The sequence below is a fragment of the Haemaphysalis longicornis genome, unplaced genomic scaffold (assembly GCF_048455015.1).
Source record: "Haemaphysalis longicornis isolate Haplotype H1 unplaced genomic scaffold, Haemaphysalis longicornis Haplotype H1 scaffold_7, whole genome shotgun sequence".
Lineage (NCBI taxonomy): Eukaryota > Metazoa > Arthropoda > Arachnida > Ixodida > Ixodidae > Haemaphysalis > Haemaphysalis longicornis.
In genome coordinates this window covers 3,838,249-3,856,573 of record NW_027526422.1, presented here as the reverse complement: position 1 = coordinate 3,856,573, position 18,325 = coordinate 3,838,249, and the positions used below count along the sequence as shown (strand labels likewise).

General features: G+C 49.0%; 1 protein-coding gene across 3 annotated transcripts in view; it reads right to left on the bottom strand.

Moving 5' to 3' along the window:
- Positions 1-18,208, bottom strand: part of Apkc (protein kinase C iota type) — a 58,165-nt gene extending 39,957 nt beyond the window's left edge. The window contains exons 1-9 of one of the 3 annotated variants that reach the window (XM_077675720.1): positions 17,876-18,208; positions 9,919-10,040; positions 6,469-6,558; positions 6,329-6,379; positions 5,503-5,588; positions 4,694-4,825; positions 3,977-4,088; positions 1,370-1,488; positions 389-556 (exon numbers count right to left, since the gene is read on the bottom strand). In XM_077675720.1, the coding sequence (XP_077531846.1) occupies positions 389-556; positions 1,370-1,488; positions 3,977-4,088; positions 4,694-4,825; positions 5,503-5,588; positions 6,329-6,379; positions 6,469-6,558; positions 9,919-10,040; positions 17,876-17,925 (930 nt within the window). In that variant the 5' untranslated portion in view covers positions 17,926-18,208. Of the gene's footprint in view, positions 1-388; positions 557-1,369; positions 1,489-3,976; positions 4,089-4,693; positions 4,826-5,502; positions 5,589-6,328; positions 6,380-6,468; positions 6,559-7,122; positions 7,167-7,236; positions 7,279-9,918; positions 10,041-17,875 lie in introns of those variants that run through there. The other 2 variants (XM_077675721.1, XM_077675722.1) reach the window with 2 other exon arrangements.
- Positions 18,209-18,325: the final 117 nt, after the last annotated feature.

Below are 18,325 nucleotides of genomic sequence, written 5' to 3'. Positions count from 1 at the left end.
TGCTGAATAGGCCGCTGGCCCGGCGTACTCCCCCTCCGGGGAGAGTGCAGCGCCACTTGGCGATCGTTCCGGAGCCTATAGCATCCGTGGCAGGGGGAATGATGGCGCACACGCAATGCAATGCAAACCGCAATAAATATCGACGGAACGCTGCACATCAACGCCACTAGGTGGGGCTAGTGGTCAGCAGTTCTGCTCAACAATGGCAACACAGCAGTTTTGCTGACGCCAAGGATGCCTTAGCTGCTCCGAGCGAGTGGCAAAATTTGGCAGCTGTGGCTGTTGGGACGGGCAAATGGGCCCCCAAGTGGCTGGCAGCTGTGCAGCTCGCACGCTGCCTGTGCTTGTTGAGAAAGATGAGCGGGCACGCCCCACCCCTGCTGCGCACCTCGTCGTCAGTGACGAGCTCCTTCTTGATGATCTTCATGGCGTAGATGCGGCTGGTCTTGCGCAGCTCCACCATGAGCACCTTGGCGTAGGAGCCGCGCCCAATCACCCGGATCAGGTCAAAGTCCTGCAGCCCGTACTGGCACGACTCGCCCGCCGACTCCACCGCCTGCAAAGGGGGACGGGGTCGCCTCTGCATCCAAACTGAGCACGTTGCGACTGGCTGGTGCCAAACCCAAAGCTAACAACTCTGAACTCCCCGGCGGATTATGGGTTGCTGTTAGAGTTGCCCATTCACAATGTAAAAATGCAAGACAGCCACACACCGGATGGGCTACAGAATACAGAACAGGCAAATGTTGCTTCCTATGAGAAGCTAAAGAAGGAATACACTACTGATCTTTTAGCAACCACCGCGGAACGATTTTGTTTAACATAAACTAACCATTTTCAAGCTAGTGTTCCTTGCAAAGCTTAACTGGCTTTCATGAATTGAACCAATTCAGAGGCTGTAGTAAACATGCTGCTCTAAAATTGAGGGCTGGGAAGGCCCATGCTTGCCTCAGAAAAGGCAGCAGCTGCTCAAAAGGCTCTCCAGAGTTCCAATGAATTTGGGGGCTTCTGCAAACACTGTTTATCAGCTAAACAAGCTCAATATGCTGGGAAAACTAGGGGTGTGCGAGTATTCAAAACTTGGAATATTTGATTCAATTCCAGTGACATGTTTACAATTCAAAATATTCAAAACTCAAAAAGCATCGTGGCAGCAGACTGAACGGCCCCGGCTAGCACGCACACCAAGTGGGCGCCCCACCCTCCTCCCCACCCCGTGGTGCAGGTCCACGTCCCCTCCTACGAGTGCTGCTGCAAGCTCCGTTGGCAGGTTCGAGAGCACGCGGAGCCCACGGGGCAGCCCACTCGGCCAGCCTGCACTGGCACAGCCCCGTCCCAGTGCAACCCAGTGCGTGGAAGTGCAACTCACGCCTCCTCCCCCCGAGCCCTGGTCGTCGACCTCCTGGCCCAGTGGAAGGGGGGCGGAGTCAGTGGCCGTCTCCACGGCTGAACTGGCCCGGTGGTGGGTCTTGTGCCTCGGAGTCCCCGCTGCCGTGGTGCACGAAACAGAAAAAGGAAACTGGTCAACCCCTCAACCTCTCCTCTCTCATCGATTCCACATTACAACTGAGCCCTCCTGTTGCGCTGTGCTTTGCTGAAGTGCACTGACACCATCAAAACAACTCCCTGCAAAGGATGCCACAGGAAGTTTGGAAATGCATTGCCCTATGTTGGTATATTGCAGCCCATCGAATACAAATACTGCACTATTTGACCCAGCTGCACTTGTTTAATACCACAAACATAGATGCTTGAAAATGGGCACTACAGCCCCAAACACTTTTCGGCTTATGCATGATTCTGTGAAAATAACAGTAAGGTAGGTACATCAACTAGAGCGCCCATATATGGGTACAGTCAACTCCTGTAAAGACGAACCCAGTCAAGAAGAATTCTCATTTTCGGAGCCCACACGTACTCGGCTCCACAGAAGAAAAACAATGATTCATTCATCTAGGTCCCAAAATGAATACGTACACAAAAAAATAATGCAGGAATGGGAAAATAAAGTTTAATTTCTTAAACGGAGCAACCCCTGCCATCCAAAACTAGAAGGGCTACTGAACACGTTGTGACCGCGCCTATTCAATGCTAGTACGTCATCGATGAATACAAATCCAAATCTTGGCGCTCGTAGACCGTCAAGTTAGATAACGTCATTGAAAGGGCAAAGGAGGAAGTATTTCATCGGTTTTACTTTCGAGTTTCTTTTCTCCCCAGCACGGGGGAGGGGGGGGTGTTAAAGGTCCTTTGCAGTCGGGCGCATGTAGTGTCAGTTGCGTCATAGATGCCGCTTGCAGATGCTCCATAGGAACGGCAAATTTTGACGGGTTCCAATGAATCTGAGCTCTAATCTCTGGATAATGGTAGCAGCACAGACACGTCAGATGACTTCGACTCGGCAGACTTGAGTACGGACAGCGAAAGTGCGTCAAACCACGAACGTCAGCAGGTATCCGACAGCAACGCTCGCTCCCTTCCCTGGTTGTTCCATCGCTGCCGCGCATTGACGTATACATATCAGGTCTGTTCTAAAGGTCACAGCTCTTATATGAAGAGTGTCGGCTTCGTCCGGGTGGGACCACGTGGCACAAGCTGCAGAGTGGGGCCAACCTTTCTTTCACCGTGTCAAGAAACAGCTTCGCACGGCGGCATGATAGGCACTAGTGCTTATATTTTTGCATGTATGTAAATAACTTTAGTATCATATTCTATAAAGATGTCGTATTCAAAGTCTATATTTCAATTTTTTTTGCTTACCCTGTGCAAAGTAGCATTGATGTTTTTATCCTTTTTTTCTTTACTTTATTTAGATAAGTTATTGATAATATTTGTAATAGGTCTGTCATCTGAAATTAATACTGTTGGAAAACCCTATCCTTCCTCTATCATATCATACCTTACACTTCAGCATCAGTCATTTTCTGTGGCAGGAAAATAATATTTCTTGGACTACCCAAAAACAACAGGTTTTTCCATGGTCACGAAAGTGTTAAAGGGACCCTGCAGCACTTACCACTGACTATTCGGAATGCATTTTGGGGCAAAGTCTATTGTATCAACAATCTCCTCCCACAAGAATTATAAAAATCCGTTCAGTAACACTGTAGCTATGCCACGCGAGATGAGAAATTGCACATAATCGTTCCCTCTCAACTCGACCGCGGACAATGTGACAAAAGATGCACGCTCTCTCCCAGAAAGGGGGGTGGCTCGCGACGTTCTCTTTGGTGGACTTGGATATGTCACAGGCAGAGGAGCTTTCTCTTTTTGTCCATGACGTGGAGTAGTCTATTTCCGGCGTGATGCGAAACAAAGCAAGCATTGGTGCGTGCTCGCAAGCACGCACTCAGGCTGGTAGGGTGTTTTTGAAGCAATAAACACCCATTATAGAAGGTGAATTATTGAGCTCGCCATCGCAACTTTGTGCGCACTCTAAACACAAAACATGCCAATACTGTATGTACAGGTTGAGGCATAGAAGAGATGGATGCACAGCAGCGACGATGGTGGATTGCCACTGGAAATGCGACAAATAGGCCATGACAATGACCAGCAACAGCCAATGTGACAGCCACCGCTGTAACGACGTAATTAAAGTGGCACATAATGACAGAAATTAAAGAAAAGCACGGTTAGTTTTCTTGCATCTTTCTCAGTCATTTGCGAGCTTACTGCTTCACGTGCAAGCGTAATATTTGGCTCAGCTATTCCTGGCAGAGCACTCTAAGTGTCATGCATGATAGCTGCACTGCTCAAAGCATGCTGCAGGGTCCCTTTAGGTGCAATCTCATAGTTAGAACAATGGTTATACAGCCTTTGGTGTCTCTTTAGGCTTCCACGGTAACGTCCTCTTTTGGACCTTGCCCAACGTGAAGCAACATTCACAGCCATTCCTTCGAACGTCCCGTGTCAACAAATGTGCGGAAGTCTTTGACGCATGCAATAGTGACACCAGAGGAAGCAGCCACCCTACCCCTGTTCAGACTTGTGCCATTGACGTCGCCGCCATTGGTTGCGTCGCTGGTCCTGGACGGTGCCGGTGTTGCAGGGGCGGAAGACTCGGCGAACTGGTCCTGGACATTTTTCTGCACAGGGAGCCCCGCCCCCTCACGTTTCAGGTGAGCCAACACCCCTGTGCACAGATTACACATCGGACAGCGGCAATAGGCCAGCTTGGGTCCCGGCCGGAGGGCATGACGGCCCAGCAGCGGAGGGACGGGGCCGACAGCCCGCGAGCTCTCCCAACATGCAGCCAATGCATCACCATTTACCCCCTGCTGCGGCTTCTTCCCCGGGTCTGAGCTGCACTAAGTCAGATTGGGACTAGAGCTTCCACATCGAGCGTTCCTTTCTATCTGCGCCCCTTCCTACGTCTGCACGTGGCACTGGTTATGTGGCCACTTTCCCTCGCTTTACCCATTCAATTGACCTGCTTCGGAACATTAGGGCGCTCGGTGTAGCCAGGTGGGCAGGAGCCAGTCAACGCCTCGGCTCCAGCAAGACTGCGCTTGCAAGCTGACCACACTGAAGCTGTCCCTTCCTCCCTGGGCTTTCGGCATGCCCTTTCTGGCACGTGTAACTGCACCTTGCAGCGGGTCTATGGAATGTGGCCCAGTGCTTGGGCGGCTGGCTTTTAAATGCGAGGCTGGCTGCCAGTGGCAGTGGGGGAGGGGGAAGGGGGCGCACTCACGAGAGGTCCCGAGCAAGCCAGCTTGATGAGCTTGTGACACTTCTTGTGCACCATGAGTTTGCAGTTGGTGCACTTGAAGCCCTGCCTGCCCAGCCCCCAGATGCGGTCCAGGCAGAAGGTGCAGAAGGCGCGCTGCCCAGGGAAGAGACGGAAAGGGCGCCACTCAGCACCACGCAGCAAGAACCACTCCGCCTTCCAATGCTGCCCACTTACTTTGTGTCAGCGAAAGAGTTTCCCAGGGGGAACACAAACAATTAGGCTCACCGCCCTCTCCCACAAAGGTGATACAACACCCATTACCATCACTACCACGTCACTACACACTTGGTTTTACTACTACACATTGCTACTACTACTACATGTTATGGCCAGCACTAGCCCAAGACAAAGCACATCTGCATGGCCAAGTTTTAATGTTTCCACAACAATTCAACTTGCTGACCATACGAGAATGCCGGCACTTGAATATTTTACTAACAGGGGAAAACATTTACAGTAGGGAACAAAAAACAAACACCAAATAGGTAAAAAAAAGAAAGCATTTTGCCCTACGTGCAAGGGGGCACAATGGGCCGAGATAGGAGAACAAAAGAACGGAGCGTACTAAACTACGGCAAGCACTCACTATCAACTCTACTATTAGCACCATCGCCTGCCCACCGACAGCAGCCAATGTCTAAGCGCAGCCATTCGGCCTCACCGCCTCTGCATCACAAGGGCCCTGCTGAGCGGGAGGAGGCCTCGGCGGCCGTTGTGCGAGCAGTGGTGCGACCCTCCCGAGAAGGCAGCCCGAGAGAGAGGCAGCGTACCCGGTTGAAGCGCTTCGCCTGAAAGATGTGGCCGTTGACGCGATAGAGCTTGCGCCACCGTCGAGCTCCTCTTCGGTAGATGCTCTCTGCGGGGAGACAGCGAGAAAGAAGGGCTCACCCTCCTGGCCTCCCTGCCCTAGCCCGGGCGTGCCCTGCGTGCCCCCATTCTCCCACAAGGGCACCGGAGGTGGGCACAGCTGAAGCCGCACCACGGGAGCCAGACCAGTACCATGGGCTTAACCGGCAACTCTGGAAAGGCTGCGAGCCTGACTCAAGTGAGACCTTTTAGCACAGCCAAAACAGAGAATTAGCTGCAGACAACATACCGAGGCCCCTCCATTAGCTATCCAATGCAAAGCACAATGATATGCTGTTCTTTAGTGCGCAGATCATCAAGATAAATGCGTAACCCAACGTCCACTTTGAGCTAGCTAATAGGCAGGTTGAACTCCAAGCCAGTCAAATACCTCAACGCACGAACCCAGGCGTATCGTCAGGCTGGAATGAAACACAAGCACAAAGGCAATATGCCGAATACACAAACTTCAGGATTTCCCCTTGCAAATGTGCAATAATGGCAGGAAGTATTTGTACCAGCCATTAGCAGTAATTGTGAGAGCTTTATCAAAGCAAACCCAGAAGGACACCACTCAATGGTAAAAACTATATTCAGAGCAAATTACTCATGCATGTGTTTAGTTGTTTCTGTGCGTGCATTCTGTTCCGGCCTGACTGCAAAAACACCCCTTCCTCCTTAATGAATTTACGCAGCTGCAAGCCGTTTGCGACCCCGCTGGCATTGATAGACCAAAAAAGGCTAACTTACTGTCCTCTCCAGCACAGGGCATGCCAGGAGCCACAGGAACATTGGGAAAAACTGCGCACAGGTAAGACAGAGAGCATAAGACGGAGAGAAACATCCAGGCAAGCAGGGTTGCAATGATGAGCCAAGGCAAATGACAGAACCGTGAATGGTGATCTCCGAGTCCTTGTTGAGTTCGTAGAGGCGTATGGCTTCGTTCAATTCCTCCTGGGACGAGATGGTGCATGGGTCACCTGCAGACAAGAACACGCGCAAAGGTGCATCCCGCCAGGAACCCTCGAGCCATCGGGTGTTGTGAGGTGTTTGCACTGGACCTTCTCTGCATGCAGCAACAGTGTTTTTGAAAGCCAGCGCCAGAGCAAGGGACAGATCTGTAGGTGGTGAAGTCAACCTTGTTTTCTCGAGAGGAGCACGGGTGCAAAACACTCGTGCCCAGAAAAATGCACTAGTGCAGATAATGTACAAGCTAACATTAAAGAAGCTCTCTTGAGACAAGTCACGACATATGGCAAAGTGGCTCTGCATGAGTAAGATGGCAGAAAACAAAGTAGCACAAAAAGGGGGTGTACGCGTGTGATATGTACAAGCGCGTTGGTCAAAAGTGTTCATATTACCCTTAAAAAATTATGATACTGCTTTGTATTGTTAATGTCAGCAACAAATTTTTCGAGTCAAAGCCATCAAAGATGGTGAAAAAAATAAAAAATAGCAAAACGTGGGCATTCGTAGCAGCAGCGACAGCAGACGTCCCCCCGCACGCAGAGAGACAAACATGCCGTGCAAAGAGGAGGCCTAACATGGCAGCCAGCAGCAGCGCAACTTGCAACCCTGCGTTGTAGAGGCTCTGCCCACGGGGGCGCACGGAGGGTAATCGGGCAGTGGAAGGGAGTGTGACAGGGCTCGCACGCTACCCTCATTACTTGGAAATCCCAGGCCTGACCAGACGGCCGACTCCTCCCCAGCTACTGCTGCAGCCAAGCCACAGCTGGGCCCTGCTCGCCCGGGGCCGAGCGGGGGAAAAAAAAAGAAAAGGTCACGCAACACCGTTGCAATGGATCGCAGGGCGGGTGGAAACAATGAGATGGGACAAAGCAGAACAACACAAAAAGAAGGGGAAGGACAGCGTGCATTTTCAAAGCGACAGCTCTTTCCGTGCAGGTGTCAGGTAGCGAAACAAGCAAAAGGGAAAAGCGGCCGTCGCACTGTTCGGACGAGCGGCACAGGATTCCACTACAGCAACAAAGAGAATTATTGGGAGAGAGAGAGAGAAAACAAGACGATGGGAGCACGTAAAAGAGACATGTTACAGACTTCATATCCCACTGCAGTTCAAATAGGCAATGCTTTTCTTTGCAAATTACGTCCACTCAGAGACCAGACTGAGACAATGAGGTTTTCTGGCCCACTCAGTGTGCTAGCAGATGAGAGGGGCCGCGAAGGCGAAATACTGGTGTGGTTCATTCAAAAGACGCTCTGTTTACACAGCAATGATGCCAATTTTAATGCAAGCTTCCAACACTTCAGCTAAATATTTAGGAAAAAAGACGAAGCAGTGGTGACTCTGTCACCAGGTCTTTGCAACGTCACAAGGACCTGTTTGTGCAACTGGTGGCTCCCGACCAAAACCACCGAAAGGAAAACATGACTGTGCAATTGCAGCAGTGCCTCTAGTTCTCTTTGATCGTATTATCACTTAAACACTAACCTGAAGATAACACCATGACAATTCTGTTTCAGTATTTCCCCTATTACGTCACTGGTGACATCGCGTAGCAAGAAATTTCAGTTTTGTCTTTTTTTGGCTAAGAAAAGCTTTCTCTGGGCCAGAGTAGAGTGGAGCGTGTTACCAAGGCTGGTCCTTTCACATTACACAAGGGTGTACCTCGTCTTGATGGCCCCTTGAAGCATGTGCATTGGCATGAACCACGCCTTCCGCTTCTTTGCTGCCTGGCTGCGCCCGACTGTCTTATCTATGTCTGAAGCGAAGCACGGGTTACTCGCTTATTTTGTCTGCCACACAGCCTATCCTCTTCGATAGCGTGCGTGTTTCGCTCTGTTGTGAGTAGACTAGAATGTTCTTTGATCCCCAGTGTTCTCGATCTCATTCGATGGTTCCAGAAAGAATAATGCAGAGAGATACATGCTCGCACGCTAAATGCTGCAGCATTCGTTTTTGCCGCCAATTGTCTGCGCATGTCACTCTGTTGACTGCTTCTTCAGCACTTGTCTATTTCTTTTTCTTTTTAAGTTCTTTGTGGAGCACAAGGTCGCTCCAACAACCCTTGTTCACTGAGAGGTCCGCATCATTTTTTGCTACATCACACTATTGCTCAGTCTGGTCCCACACTGCAATTATGAAACAAGTATCGCGTTTGCATCAAATGAGTCAAAAAATGAATGGTGGCAGATTGCAATGCATTGAGATTTGGAACAATTACAAACTGTGGCGTGTCTGCTTCTGAGCAGCATGCTGAGTAAACAAACACCCTTTCTGCTATGGACTGCCATTACCCCCTACCCGCACAGCAAAGCAGAAGAGGAGGCCAGCTTGGCCGCAATTCCAAGCACACTGGATGCCTCCCTGCCTGGTTGCTAAAATACAACTTGTGGGAATTGTGAAAACCCGCAACCCTGACTTGATACGCGGTTAGTGCTCCGAGACCCGTGCGGCTCTCCGACGACAACGTCGAAACCGTGCGCAATAGGATGGCAACTAGAAAGGGGCCCGCGTGCGCCTCATGAGAGCGCCACTGCTTCAGCTCCTGTGAGCGTGGAGCTCTGGGGTTGCGCTGGCGGGGACTTGAGCAGCAGCTCTCTGTGCCGAGCGGGGACATCACGGCGTGCCAGCCTTGGCTGACCATCGTCCACCGGCAGCGCCGAGTCAAACGACTTCGGCTGCTTGGCCAACATGGGACCCGTCGATGACGTAGAAGGCGGCAGCGCTAGGGGGTTTCGGGAATAAACCCCCTTGGAGGCTGTCGTCGGCTGTCTTTGTCTCTTGCCTGCCTCCCACGCTGGTGCCATTGACACGGCGGCCGCACGTGGAGGATCGTCAGAGTCAAACCCGCACCCACATTTTGCCGAGCGGGTCTCAGAGTGCTAACCGGGTTTTCACAATTCCCACATAGTGCAAAGGCACGTAACGACAACACGGTAGCATTTTTCTAGTCCTGCAATGCATGCATGATGGGAGGCTCTGCTGCTCAAAGACTGGCCCGGACTGCGCAGGGGTGGGCAGCAAAGAATGCGATGGCAAGCATGACACGGACGGCAACTAAGGGAGCAACAAGGGAGGTGAGAATGCCAAGCACGTCAGTGTTCCGTTCGATTAAAATTTGACCACAAGCACCTTGTGGCCCTGAACACGCTAATACTTGACATAGCTGCTTGCAGCTTGGGGAGGATCAGCCCCTTCCCTACAACACCAACACTGCAAGTCAACTTGGTTCAGAGATACGGCTCCCACACTGCCTCAGGGAGATGGCCCCACACTAAGGTGAGACCCAAGACCGCTGGACTCGGAGAGGCTTCAGCAGTGAGGTCTGGTGCAGCAGAGTGAGTGAGTGAGTGAGTGAGTGAGTGAGGGGACGCACCTTCCTCGTCCACCCACTTCATGGTGAAGGGCTGCTCCTCGTTGAACTTGCAGATGTCGCGCATCTCTCGGCACAGCTTCTCCAGCGCAATGGCCGGCTCAATGTACATCACCATGATCTCGCTGCGGGACACACAGACAGACAGACCAGAGCGCAACTTTGGGGCGGCACCAGAAGGCACAACCACCCACGGTCATCAAATGCTGCCAGCTTGCTAAGTTTGCGGCTGAAAAGCCAATTTCGCAACCTGCGCCTTCACTGGGTCTGCCCTGCTAGGACTTCACCCCTCTCGAGAGCCTGTATTCACCACCAGCTCTCAAAGGCCACTAATGGCTCAATGGCTTTTTTTTTGTTCACGATTAAAGCTTCTCTCTCTTGCCTCCTTTCCATTTTTCTTCCATGACGCGAAACAGCTACCAAGGGGCTGCTGACTAGGAAAACGAGTACAAAAGGCCCACATGATTCTTCCGCATGCTGGCTCATGGTTGGACATCCCAAATGAAAACCAAATGTATGGAAGGGAACCTATTTCTCTTGTTCTTTTCATTTCCCAATACTTTTTGCCTCTGGTTGCTGCATGTAAACAAGCACCGGCAACAATGTAAAACGTTTGGCCGCAATTGAAAGAGAAACAAATAACACCGTCAGTTGTGGTAAAAGAATAATGTTTGAGAGCTTTAAAAACACTTGTGACAAGGAGAAGTTCCTGTGTACATCCATTTTGCACTTACATGTCCCCGTCCTAATGTTTGCGTCACAGAAAGGCTTAGAAAAGCTCCACCAGTCCTGCTTGTGATGTCACAGGATGCCTGGTGTGTCCCAGACTATCATGCAATGTCCCAAAATATAGATCTCAAGCCTGGCCCCATCACCCTGAAAGGGGGCTATGCTTGAACGCACACTGGCACCTTGGAAAATGACCCATGCACCACGATGATGCCCAATCACTGCCGGGAGTGCCAGTGAAAGTCAAGATTTCACGACACATACAGCAGTGCTTTCTACCCATAGAGATACTATTACACTAGGAATTGTGAAGGCATTCCACATAAACCAAGAGCATAAAAAATGCACTAGCTCTCGACCTTTGTGATAGGTTGCGACAAGCATTTAGTGATAAGGAGTTTTCCTACTTCAGCAGCACCTGTTATGAGCGTGATTGATAGCTTCATGTACATGGGGCCTATTCTCGACTGCACAAACTCTCCGTGAATTGCAATTTTGCCAGAAGTTTTGTCTGATTGGCTTTCAGTTTTGGTCGCATGCTTCCGGTTGACAAAGCGACTGTGTGTGCTTTTGTCATTTTGACGTTTCATGACGTTTACTGGCACCAGTTTTAATGTTTGCCTTACTGCTATCTACGGAGAGCACATAATTCTTGGCAGGCAGTGAAAAACTAGATGAAATGCAGCCGACATGACTATGTAGGTCTGTCTGCTATTCAACAACAATATGACTTGTAGGTCACAACCTCTGTGTCATTGGCTGAAAAGACGTGACGTAACATAAACAAGTGGTGGGAACACATATTGGCAACTTCAGCTTCCATAAAAGTGACGTGATGTTACGTAACAGCATGCCAATGATGGCTGCCATTGCCGCGAAACAGGGCAAAAAATTTCACCACCTTCGGCGCCGTGAAATCCCTGTGAATTTGCAACAGGCGTAGGATTCCCACGACATGCGGTTTAAAAATGTTTTCTAGTGAGAGAATTAATAGTTTTGACTGCTTACAAATAAGCAATAAAGATAATGTCCCATATTGTATTTTAACGTTCAGCAATAACACAGCCGTTATTTGTTTGGCGAAACAGCAACACAAGAGCAACACAACACAACGCAGCAATACAAGCCTCTTCATTACAGAGAACCCAACACATGGCATATGTTCACACTTCTGATGAGCTGGTGGGCGACGTGATCAAATTCAAGAGAAAAATAACAAAGAAAACAGACTGTTTCATCCATTACTGCGCTGACTGAATTCGAGCTTGACGAATGAGTGAATTGGTGGCATCAGTACGCTCTGCTGTTATCAGGCGTAGTGTATCCCTGTGCCTGCTGAGCCATACAAACGATGGTGACAGCCGTCTTTTTCTGTGTTCACGCCTTGTATCACAGCAGCAGACGATGGCACGGCGGCAGTGATGGCTGAGGTGACAACGCAGCAAAGCATGCACCGAAGCAGGGTGCTCAACTATGTTACTAAAAGCAACTGAAAGAAACAAATAGAAACTGCAAGAAAGATTGTGTGATGTTCTTTAGCTTAACACACGCCTTATGCTCGCTTTTGTATCAACGTTACTCGCCTTGTGGTGTAGACGCTAATTGTAACCTTAAGAAATTCGTTTCTCTTGCCAGCCTCACCTGCCATCCTGATTTTTATAAGACATGACAATTGTTTTTATATGATTTATGCGCAATAGCTGAGAGTTTGGTTGTGATCTCTGTGAGGCAAGCGTCAAATCACACTGCAAGTCGTCAGGGCTGCATGTGCACACATCGCTGATTGCTTACGCAACGTTTGCTCATGCAAAAAACATGGCAAATTCATGGATGAGAACCCGAAGTCGAGAATCGGGTCCATAGTGGCTGCACATGATGAAACTGCAAACCAGATAGAGCGTACCGTGTGTACTGGAACTCGATTGCGCCTGAACGCGCGGGCATAACGAGGAGGGTCGGCAAAACTAAGTCACCCTACCGGAACGAATGTACACATGCCCAGTTGGGTCCCAGTACACACAATATGCTCTGAACCGAGCCCTGTCAGCTAAAGAAGGAAATGAGGTTCAGTGAGCCTGGCCTTTTCCTCTCAAATATACAGTAGACTCTCGATAAACAGAACTCCAAAGGACCGAAAAAATTAGTTCCATGTAACGGGAGTTCCATTTACTGGGAGAGATGTGCAAAAGTGCAAACTTATCTGCATAACACTGTTAATACCATTTCACGTAACTTTAAAGGGCCATAAGGACAAAATAGAAGTTTGTTTTATTCGAAAGATTTCGTGTTTTATAGCAGAGATGGCAAAATTACTTCTAAAAAGTAATTAAATTACATTACTCATTACTTTCCTTGAAGTTTTTAAAATGTAATTAAATTACGTTAGAAATTGCAGGTGGCCGAATGTAATGACATCACATTACTATTACTTTTCATAAATAATGAAATTACTTTGAAATGCATGAAAAGGGAACTAAGAGGCACGAGAAAGCCGGCAGAGCTCTCATCGAAGCGTTGTTTCCTTCCCGTTCGTAGAGTTCCAATGCCCAGAGACTCTCTGGGCATTAAAACTATACTTGGTCAACTACAACAGCCTACATCGTGGTCAAAAGTAATTGTGAAAGTAATGAGTAATTTCCATGAAATTGCTGGCCTGAAGTAATTTATTACATTACTAAATTACCAACACTCAAAAGTAATTCATTACATTACTCATTACTGCAGAAAGTAATTTAATTACTGTAATTGCATTACTGCCAAGTCTGTTTCATAGTACCCCCAGCGCTTGTATGGATGCAAATGATGCCTTATTCACTGAGAAATTACTCAATTTACTAAGTTGAAATTTTGATTTTCCCGCTAAATCGTGCATTTTCGAGGTCTCGCTCTGCAGCCGATTGCGAAGCCTAGTTTACCGTTAGTGAACCTAGATGGCGCCACCATGCCGCCGCAAGCCGTTTTATACCTTTGGTTTGTTTTGACCGCATTTAAACCCGGTTTGTTTTGTTCAGGAAGCAAATAATTGTTTCGTGAAACATAGTGCTCGCTCGACAAATATGGTCACGTAAGACACTGCTGCTTGCGTCAATCGGCCAGTGTCACCTGACACAATCCGAAAGCCCCGCAGTCCTGTGCAGCTAAACCAAACATAGTGCGCGCAGTATCAACAGCAGTACGCATCGGTACTTCTATGTTTACGTGTGCTTTCATAACTTCCACTGTTTGTCCCACCATTCTTACTGCTTTAAAAAGAATGCGCCCTAAATTTAAGCGCAAATAGTTAGACCGGGAAGCTTATAAGCTCTGCCTAATTTGCGTTTGGCTTTGCCGGCCTCCGCCAATCGCAGAGATGGCTGGTATGACATCATAGGTTCTGTTGCGGGAAATGAGCTAGTGGGTCGCATGGCCATACCCTTTTTTCCTAATGATATAGCTTATGTGAGCGAAGTTTATGTCAAATGTGGTGTCAGTATGATTCTAATGAGGCAATCTTTTGAATGAACCAAACGTGTTTTTTCTTCATGGCCCCTTTAAGCACTAGAAGCGTGAATGTAGCTGATAGTTTTTCAGAAAGCAAGAAAACTACAAGAGGTTTAGGCACAGCATTCACAAAAATTAGTCACTGTGCACAAAACAATGCATCAACTTTTTTGTTTGAGCCCTTGCAACTGCATCTTCAGGAGCGTCTTTTTTCATGGTACTTAAAGGAGCCATGAAGAGAAAATGCAAGTTGGTTTTATTCGAAAGATTTCGTGTTTTATAGTGCCCCCAGCGCTTGTCCGGATACAAACGGTGCTTTATTCACTGAGAAATTAAACAATTTAGGTTAAAATTTTGATTTTCCCGCTCAATCGTGCGTTTTCGTGGTCCCAAGTGACATCACAGGAACCGACCGCTCTGCAGCCTAGAGTACCTTCATTCACGCATCCGCCGTACAGGGTAGAGACACGTATACGCTGGCGCCGCCATTTTCGGTTGCTCGCTCGCCGCCGAAGCAAGTCATTGTGTCAAAACTGCGTTAAAATTATCGCCGCAACGCGGTTTACTGAAGAAGTTTGAATCATATTGTCTGTTTCGCGTTGCTAGGTCTCGTGGAAAACGAAAAGAATAACGCGTTGAGCCCGTTGGCCCAATTGCGGCGGCACGGGACCGTTCAAAGGTTGTCTCCACCCTGTACAGCGGTGTTGGTTTGTTCCCGCGTTTCTTTACGTTCCGTAACCTAGATGGCGCCACCATACCGTGGCAAGCGTTTGGTTTGTTTTTGCCCGCATTTAAACCTGGCTTGTTTTTGTTCTGGGAGAAAATATTCGTTCCCTGAAACAACGCTCGCTCGACAAATGGGGTCACGTAAGACACCGTTGCTTGCGTCAATCGGCCAGTGTCGTCTGAGACAACCCCAAGACCCGTAGTGCTGTGCAGCTAAACCAAGCATGCTGTGCGCAGTACGAACAGCAGAACGCATCAGTACTTCTATGCTTACATGTGCTTTCGTAACTTCCACTGTTTGTCCCATCATTCTTATTGCTTTGTAAAGAATGTGCCCTAAATTTAAGCGCAAATCGCTCGTTCGTCTAGTTTGTAAGCTCTACCTAATTTGCGTCTGCTTCTGCCAGCCTCCGCCAATCGCAGAGCTTAGCTCATGTGACATCATAGGTTCTGTTGCGGGAAATGAGCTGGTGGGTCGCATGACCATTCCCGTTTTTCCTAATTATGTAGCTTATTTGAGCGAAGTTTACGTTAAAAGTGGTGTCAGTATGATTCTAACAAGACAATCTTTTGAATGAACCAAACTTGTGTTTTCTCTTCATGGCTCCTTTAAGCTTGGGACAAATTTAAGATCCTGGTTCCTTTTGAAAATAGATACTGCCCAGCTGACTGTGCTCCTTGAAGTGTGGAATCTTCTATGGTAGCTATCTCTTCATGCTCATCCTCCTCTTCATCGCACACCTATGCAACAACGTTCTCCGCTGTGTTGTCAGGGCAAGCCGCAGCATCCCTGTCGATGTGCACATACTCATCACAGCCAAGTGGGACTTCTTTTAAAGCACGCTGCTCTACTACCTCCTGCCTCTCAATGGCATCTTCACTGTCACATTCAGGCAAATCTTGCAAGTCGGATGTCTGGTAACTTGAAAAAAATAAATAAATATCCTGCATGCCTGAATCAACTTCCGATTGAGTTAGCAGGCAGCTACCACCGGGCATCGGCAATAAAATGAATGGCGCCAAGAATGTCCATTCTGCACTCCTTATTCTAGCTCATGAACACCTGCATACTCGGCAGGAGACTCTTGCGGAAGCAGGCTTTGAGGGCTTGAATAACTCCCTAATCCATGGGTTGCAACAGTGCTAACTAACGAGACTGACTGCTACCAGGGTCCTTGCTGCTACTAACGAGACGAGGCTTACGAGAAAAAAAAGTAAAAAACAAAACAGCTGGAATCGAAAAAAGGTGATCGTGGATGGATCTAGCAAGAAGTTTCATTTTCGGTTCCGTTTACTCGGTGACGCGGAAATTTTAGTTCCGATTACCGAAAGTTTTTTAAATTTATCTGAATATGAAACCAACCAACTTAGAAACTACTGTTCCGTTTAAGCAGCAATTCCATTTAAGCGATTTCCGTTTATCGAGATTGTACTGTATCTTCCTACCACACCCTCACCTCGGAACAATAGTAGTTTTTGTTTACAGAGCTGCAGACAGTGCAGTACCGACTGCTGGTAATATATTCCGAAGGGAAAAAAAAAATGCCAGCCGGAGGCACAATACCCACACCCCAAAACCGGGGATACCTCCGTTTTGACCCGTTCACGCAGATAACAGCGGCGAAAAAACAAATACTAGAAAGTTTTTCAAGTAGCCGCATCAAGCAGCGAGGCCGATCTCTGGGCCCGACTTGCACAGCCGATAACACAGCGTGCGGACCTTGGTGCGGACATACTCATGCGACGCCCACGCAAAGCCCAAGGGCGTAGTCGCCTCAGAGACCTGTTCGATATCCGGAATCGTTTCACTGCGCGCTTTACGTCGGTGGAAAAAGGAATGCGTCGCGCTCGCGGGGAAACAAGAAAGCACGCGCCGGAACGAAGCGTTTGTCGCCAGAAGGTCTCGTAACGGCGGGCGTTACTGCTTCGCAGCAGCGATAATCCTTCAGAGCGGGCGACGGTGCTACCGTGCACTCGGCCGCGCGGACAGCACACCAACGGGCCATCCGCGCAACGGACACGGCGCAACGAACACCGGCCGTGACCGGAACGAATTCCATTCCAGCGAACACGCTACGCCAAAGGCAAAGCCAAACAAAAAGGAAAAGGTCGGCACGGTAAGGAGGCTATGGTACGAAGCGCAGGTCGTCACGGAAAATCTACCGACTCGCAAAAGCCGCCAGAACGTCTACAGGTCCATCTTACGGCCCCGCTAAGACAGCTCCGGTTTCATATATCAACGGGCTTGTTGGTACATAGTGGCTAAACAAAACCAGTGGAGATAAAAACGCTGCATACAGAGTGACCACACAGCCACTGGTATGTCCAGTGGTTGTCCTTGTGGTCTCTCTCTGGGCAGCGTACTAGTATTTCTTTCTCTATGGAAGCGTCTATTTTTTTTTTCACTTTTTTTGTATATTTAGTCAAGTTCTTGGGCTGTTCGCAAGGCATTCAGTCAGGTAGGCGAGCTGCACAGTGCGATAGCTGCGTTCAGCCATGGCGGTAAGGAATCGGGAAGTTTCGTCTGCAACTTGGCCGCGGACATTCGAGTGAGAGGCTACACTTTCGAGGTCAGCCGTCTCAGCACAAGACAAACGAGGCCACACAAAAACATTAGCTTGGCAAGTGCGGATTAGTCGGCTTCCCGGACGCAGTGGGACCGAGAACTACAACAGGAGTGAGCTCCGTGGCAAACTGAATGCCTTGCGTGACAGCAGGCGTTCGACACGAACAAGCAAATGACAGGCGCGCTTCGATCGAGCTCTCCAGGGAGCGCGCCTTGGTTTCAGAGCCAAGGCGGCAGCAACCGCGCAGGGTTTTCACCCCACTGCACAAGCGATAAGACAAAAACAACGCAAAGGGACGAAGACTGCTCGCGAGAACACGTGAAAGGCTGCGGGGCACCTTTGCCAGTTGATTGCTTGTGTCTACAGTCACCGTGCACGACAAACACGGGGAAAGAGACGCTTTACGTACGAAATAATTAGCGCCATAACACGCAAGCGAGCGCCGTCTGTAGACTCACCCGTTGTACGCCGTCTTGACACGGATCTCGTTGCCTTCGCCGTCAGTCATCCTGGAGGCTGAATTAATTACTCGGTAGCAGCAGATTGGTGTCCGTGGTCAACTCGGGAGCGAAGCGAGTAGTGGCGAGTCATGGAATCGCGATTTTCGCGCAAGTAGTGCTACAAGAGTCGCAGACAGCGTGTCCACGGTATCGAATGAGCGGTCTTTAACCGCTCAGTCATATTATTAATGTCAGCGCACCCAAACTTAAACACAAGCACCCCACCGAATGAGTCAAAGTAAAAATTCCAGTGCCGCCATGCTGGGTTGTGCCACCAACGGAAACGGAACCATAGAGAAAGACGGAACTGCAAAAGTGCAAAAGGGCCAATCTCAATTTTTGTTGTTTTTATACTTACGAAAATGCAAAAAAAATAATAAAAAATAGTTTTGTGGATATACATAAATA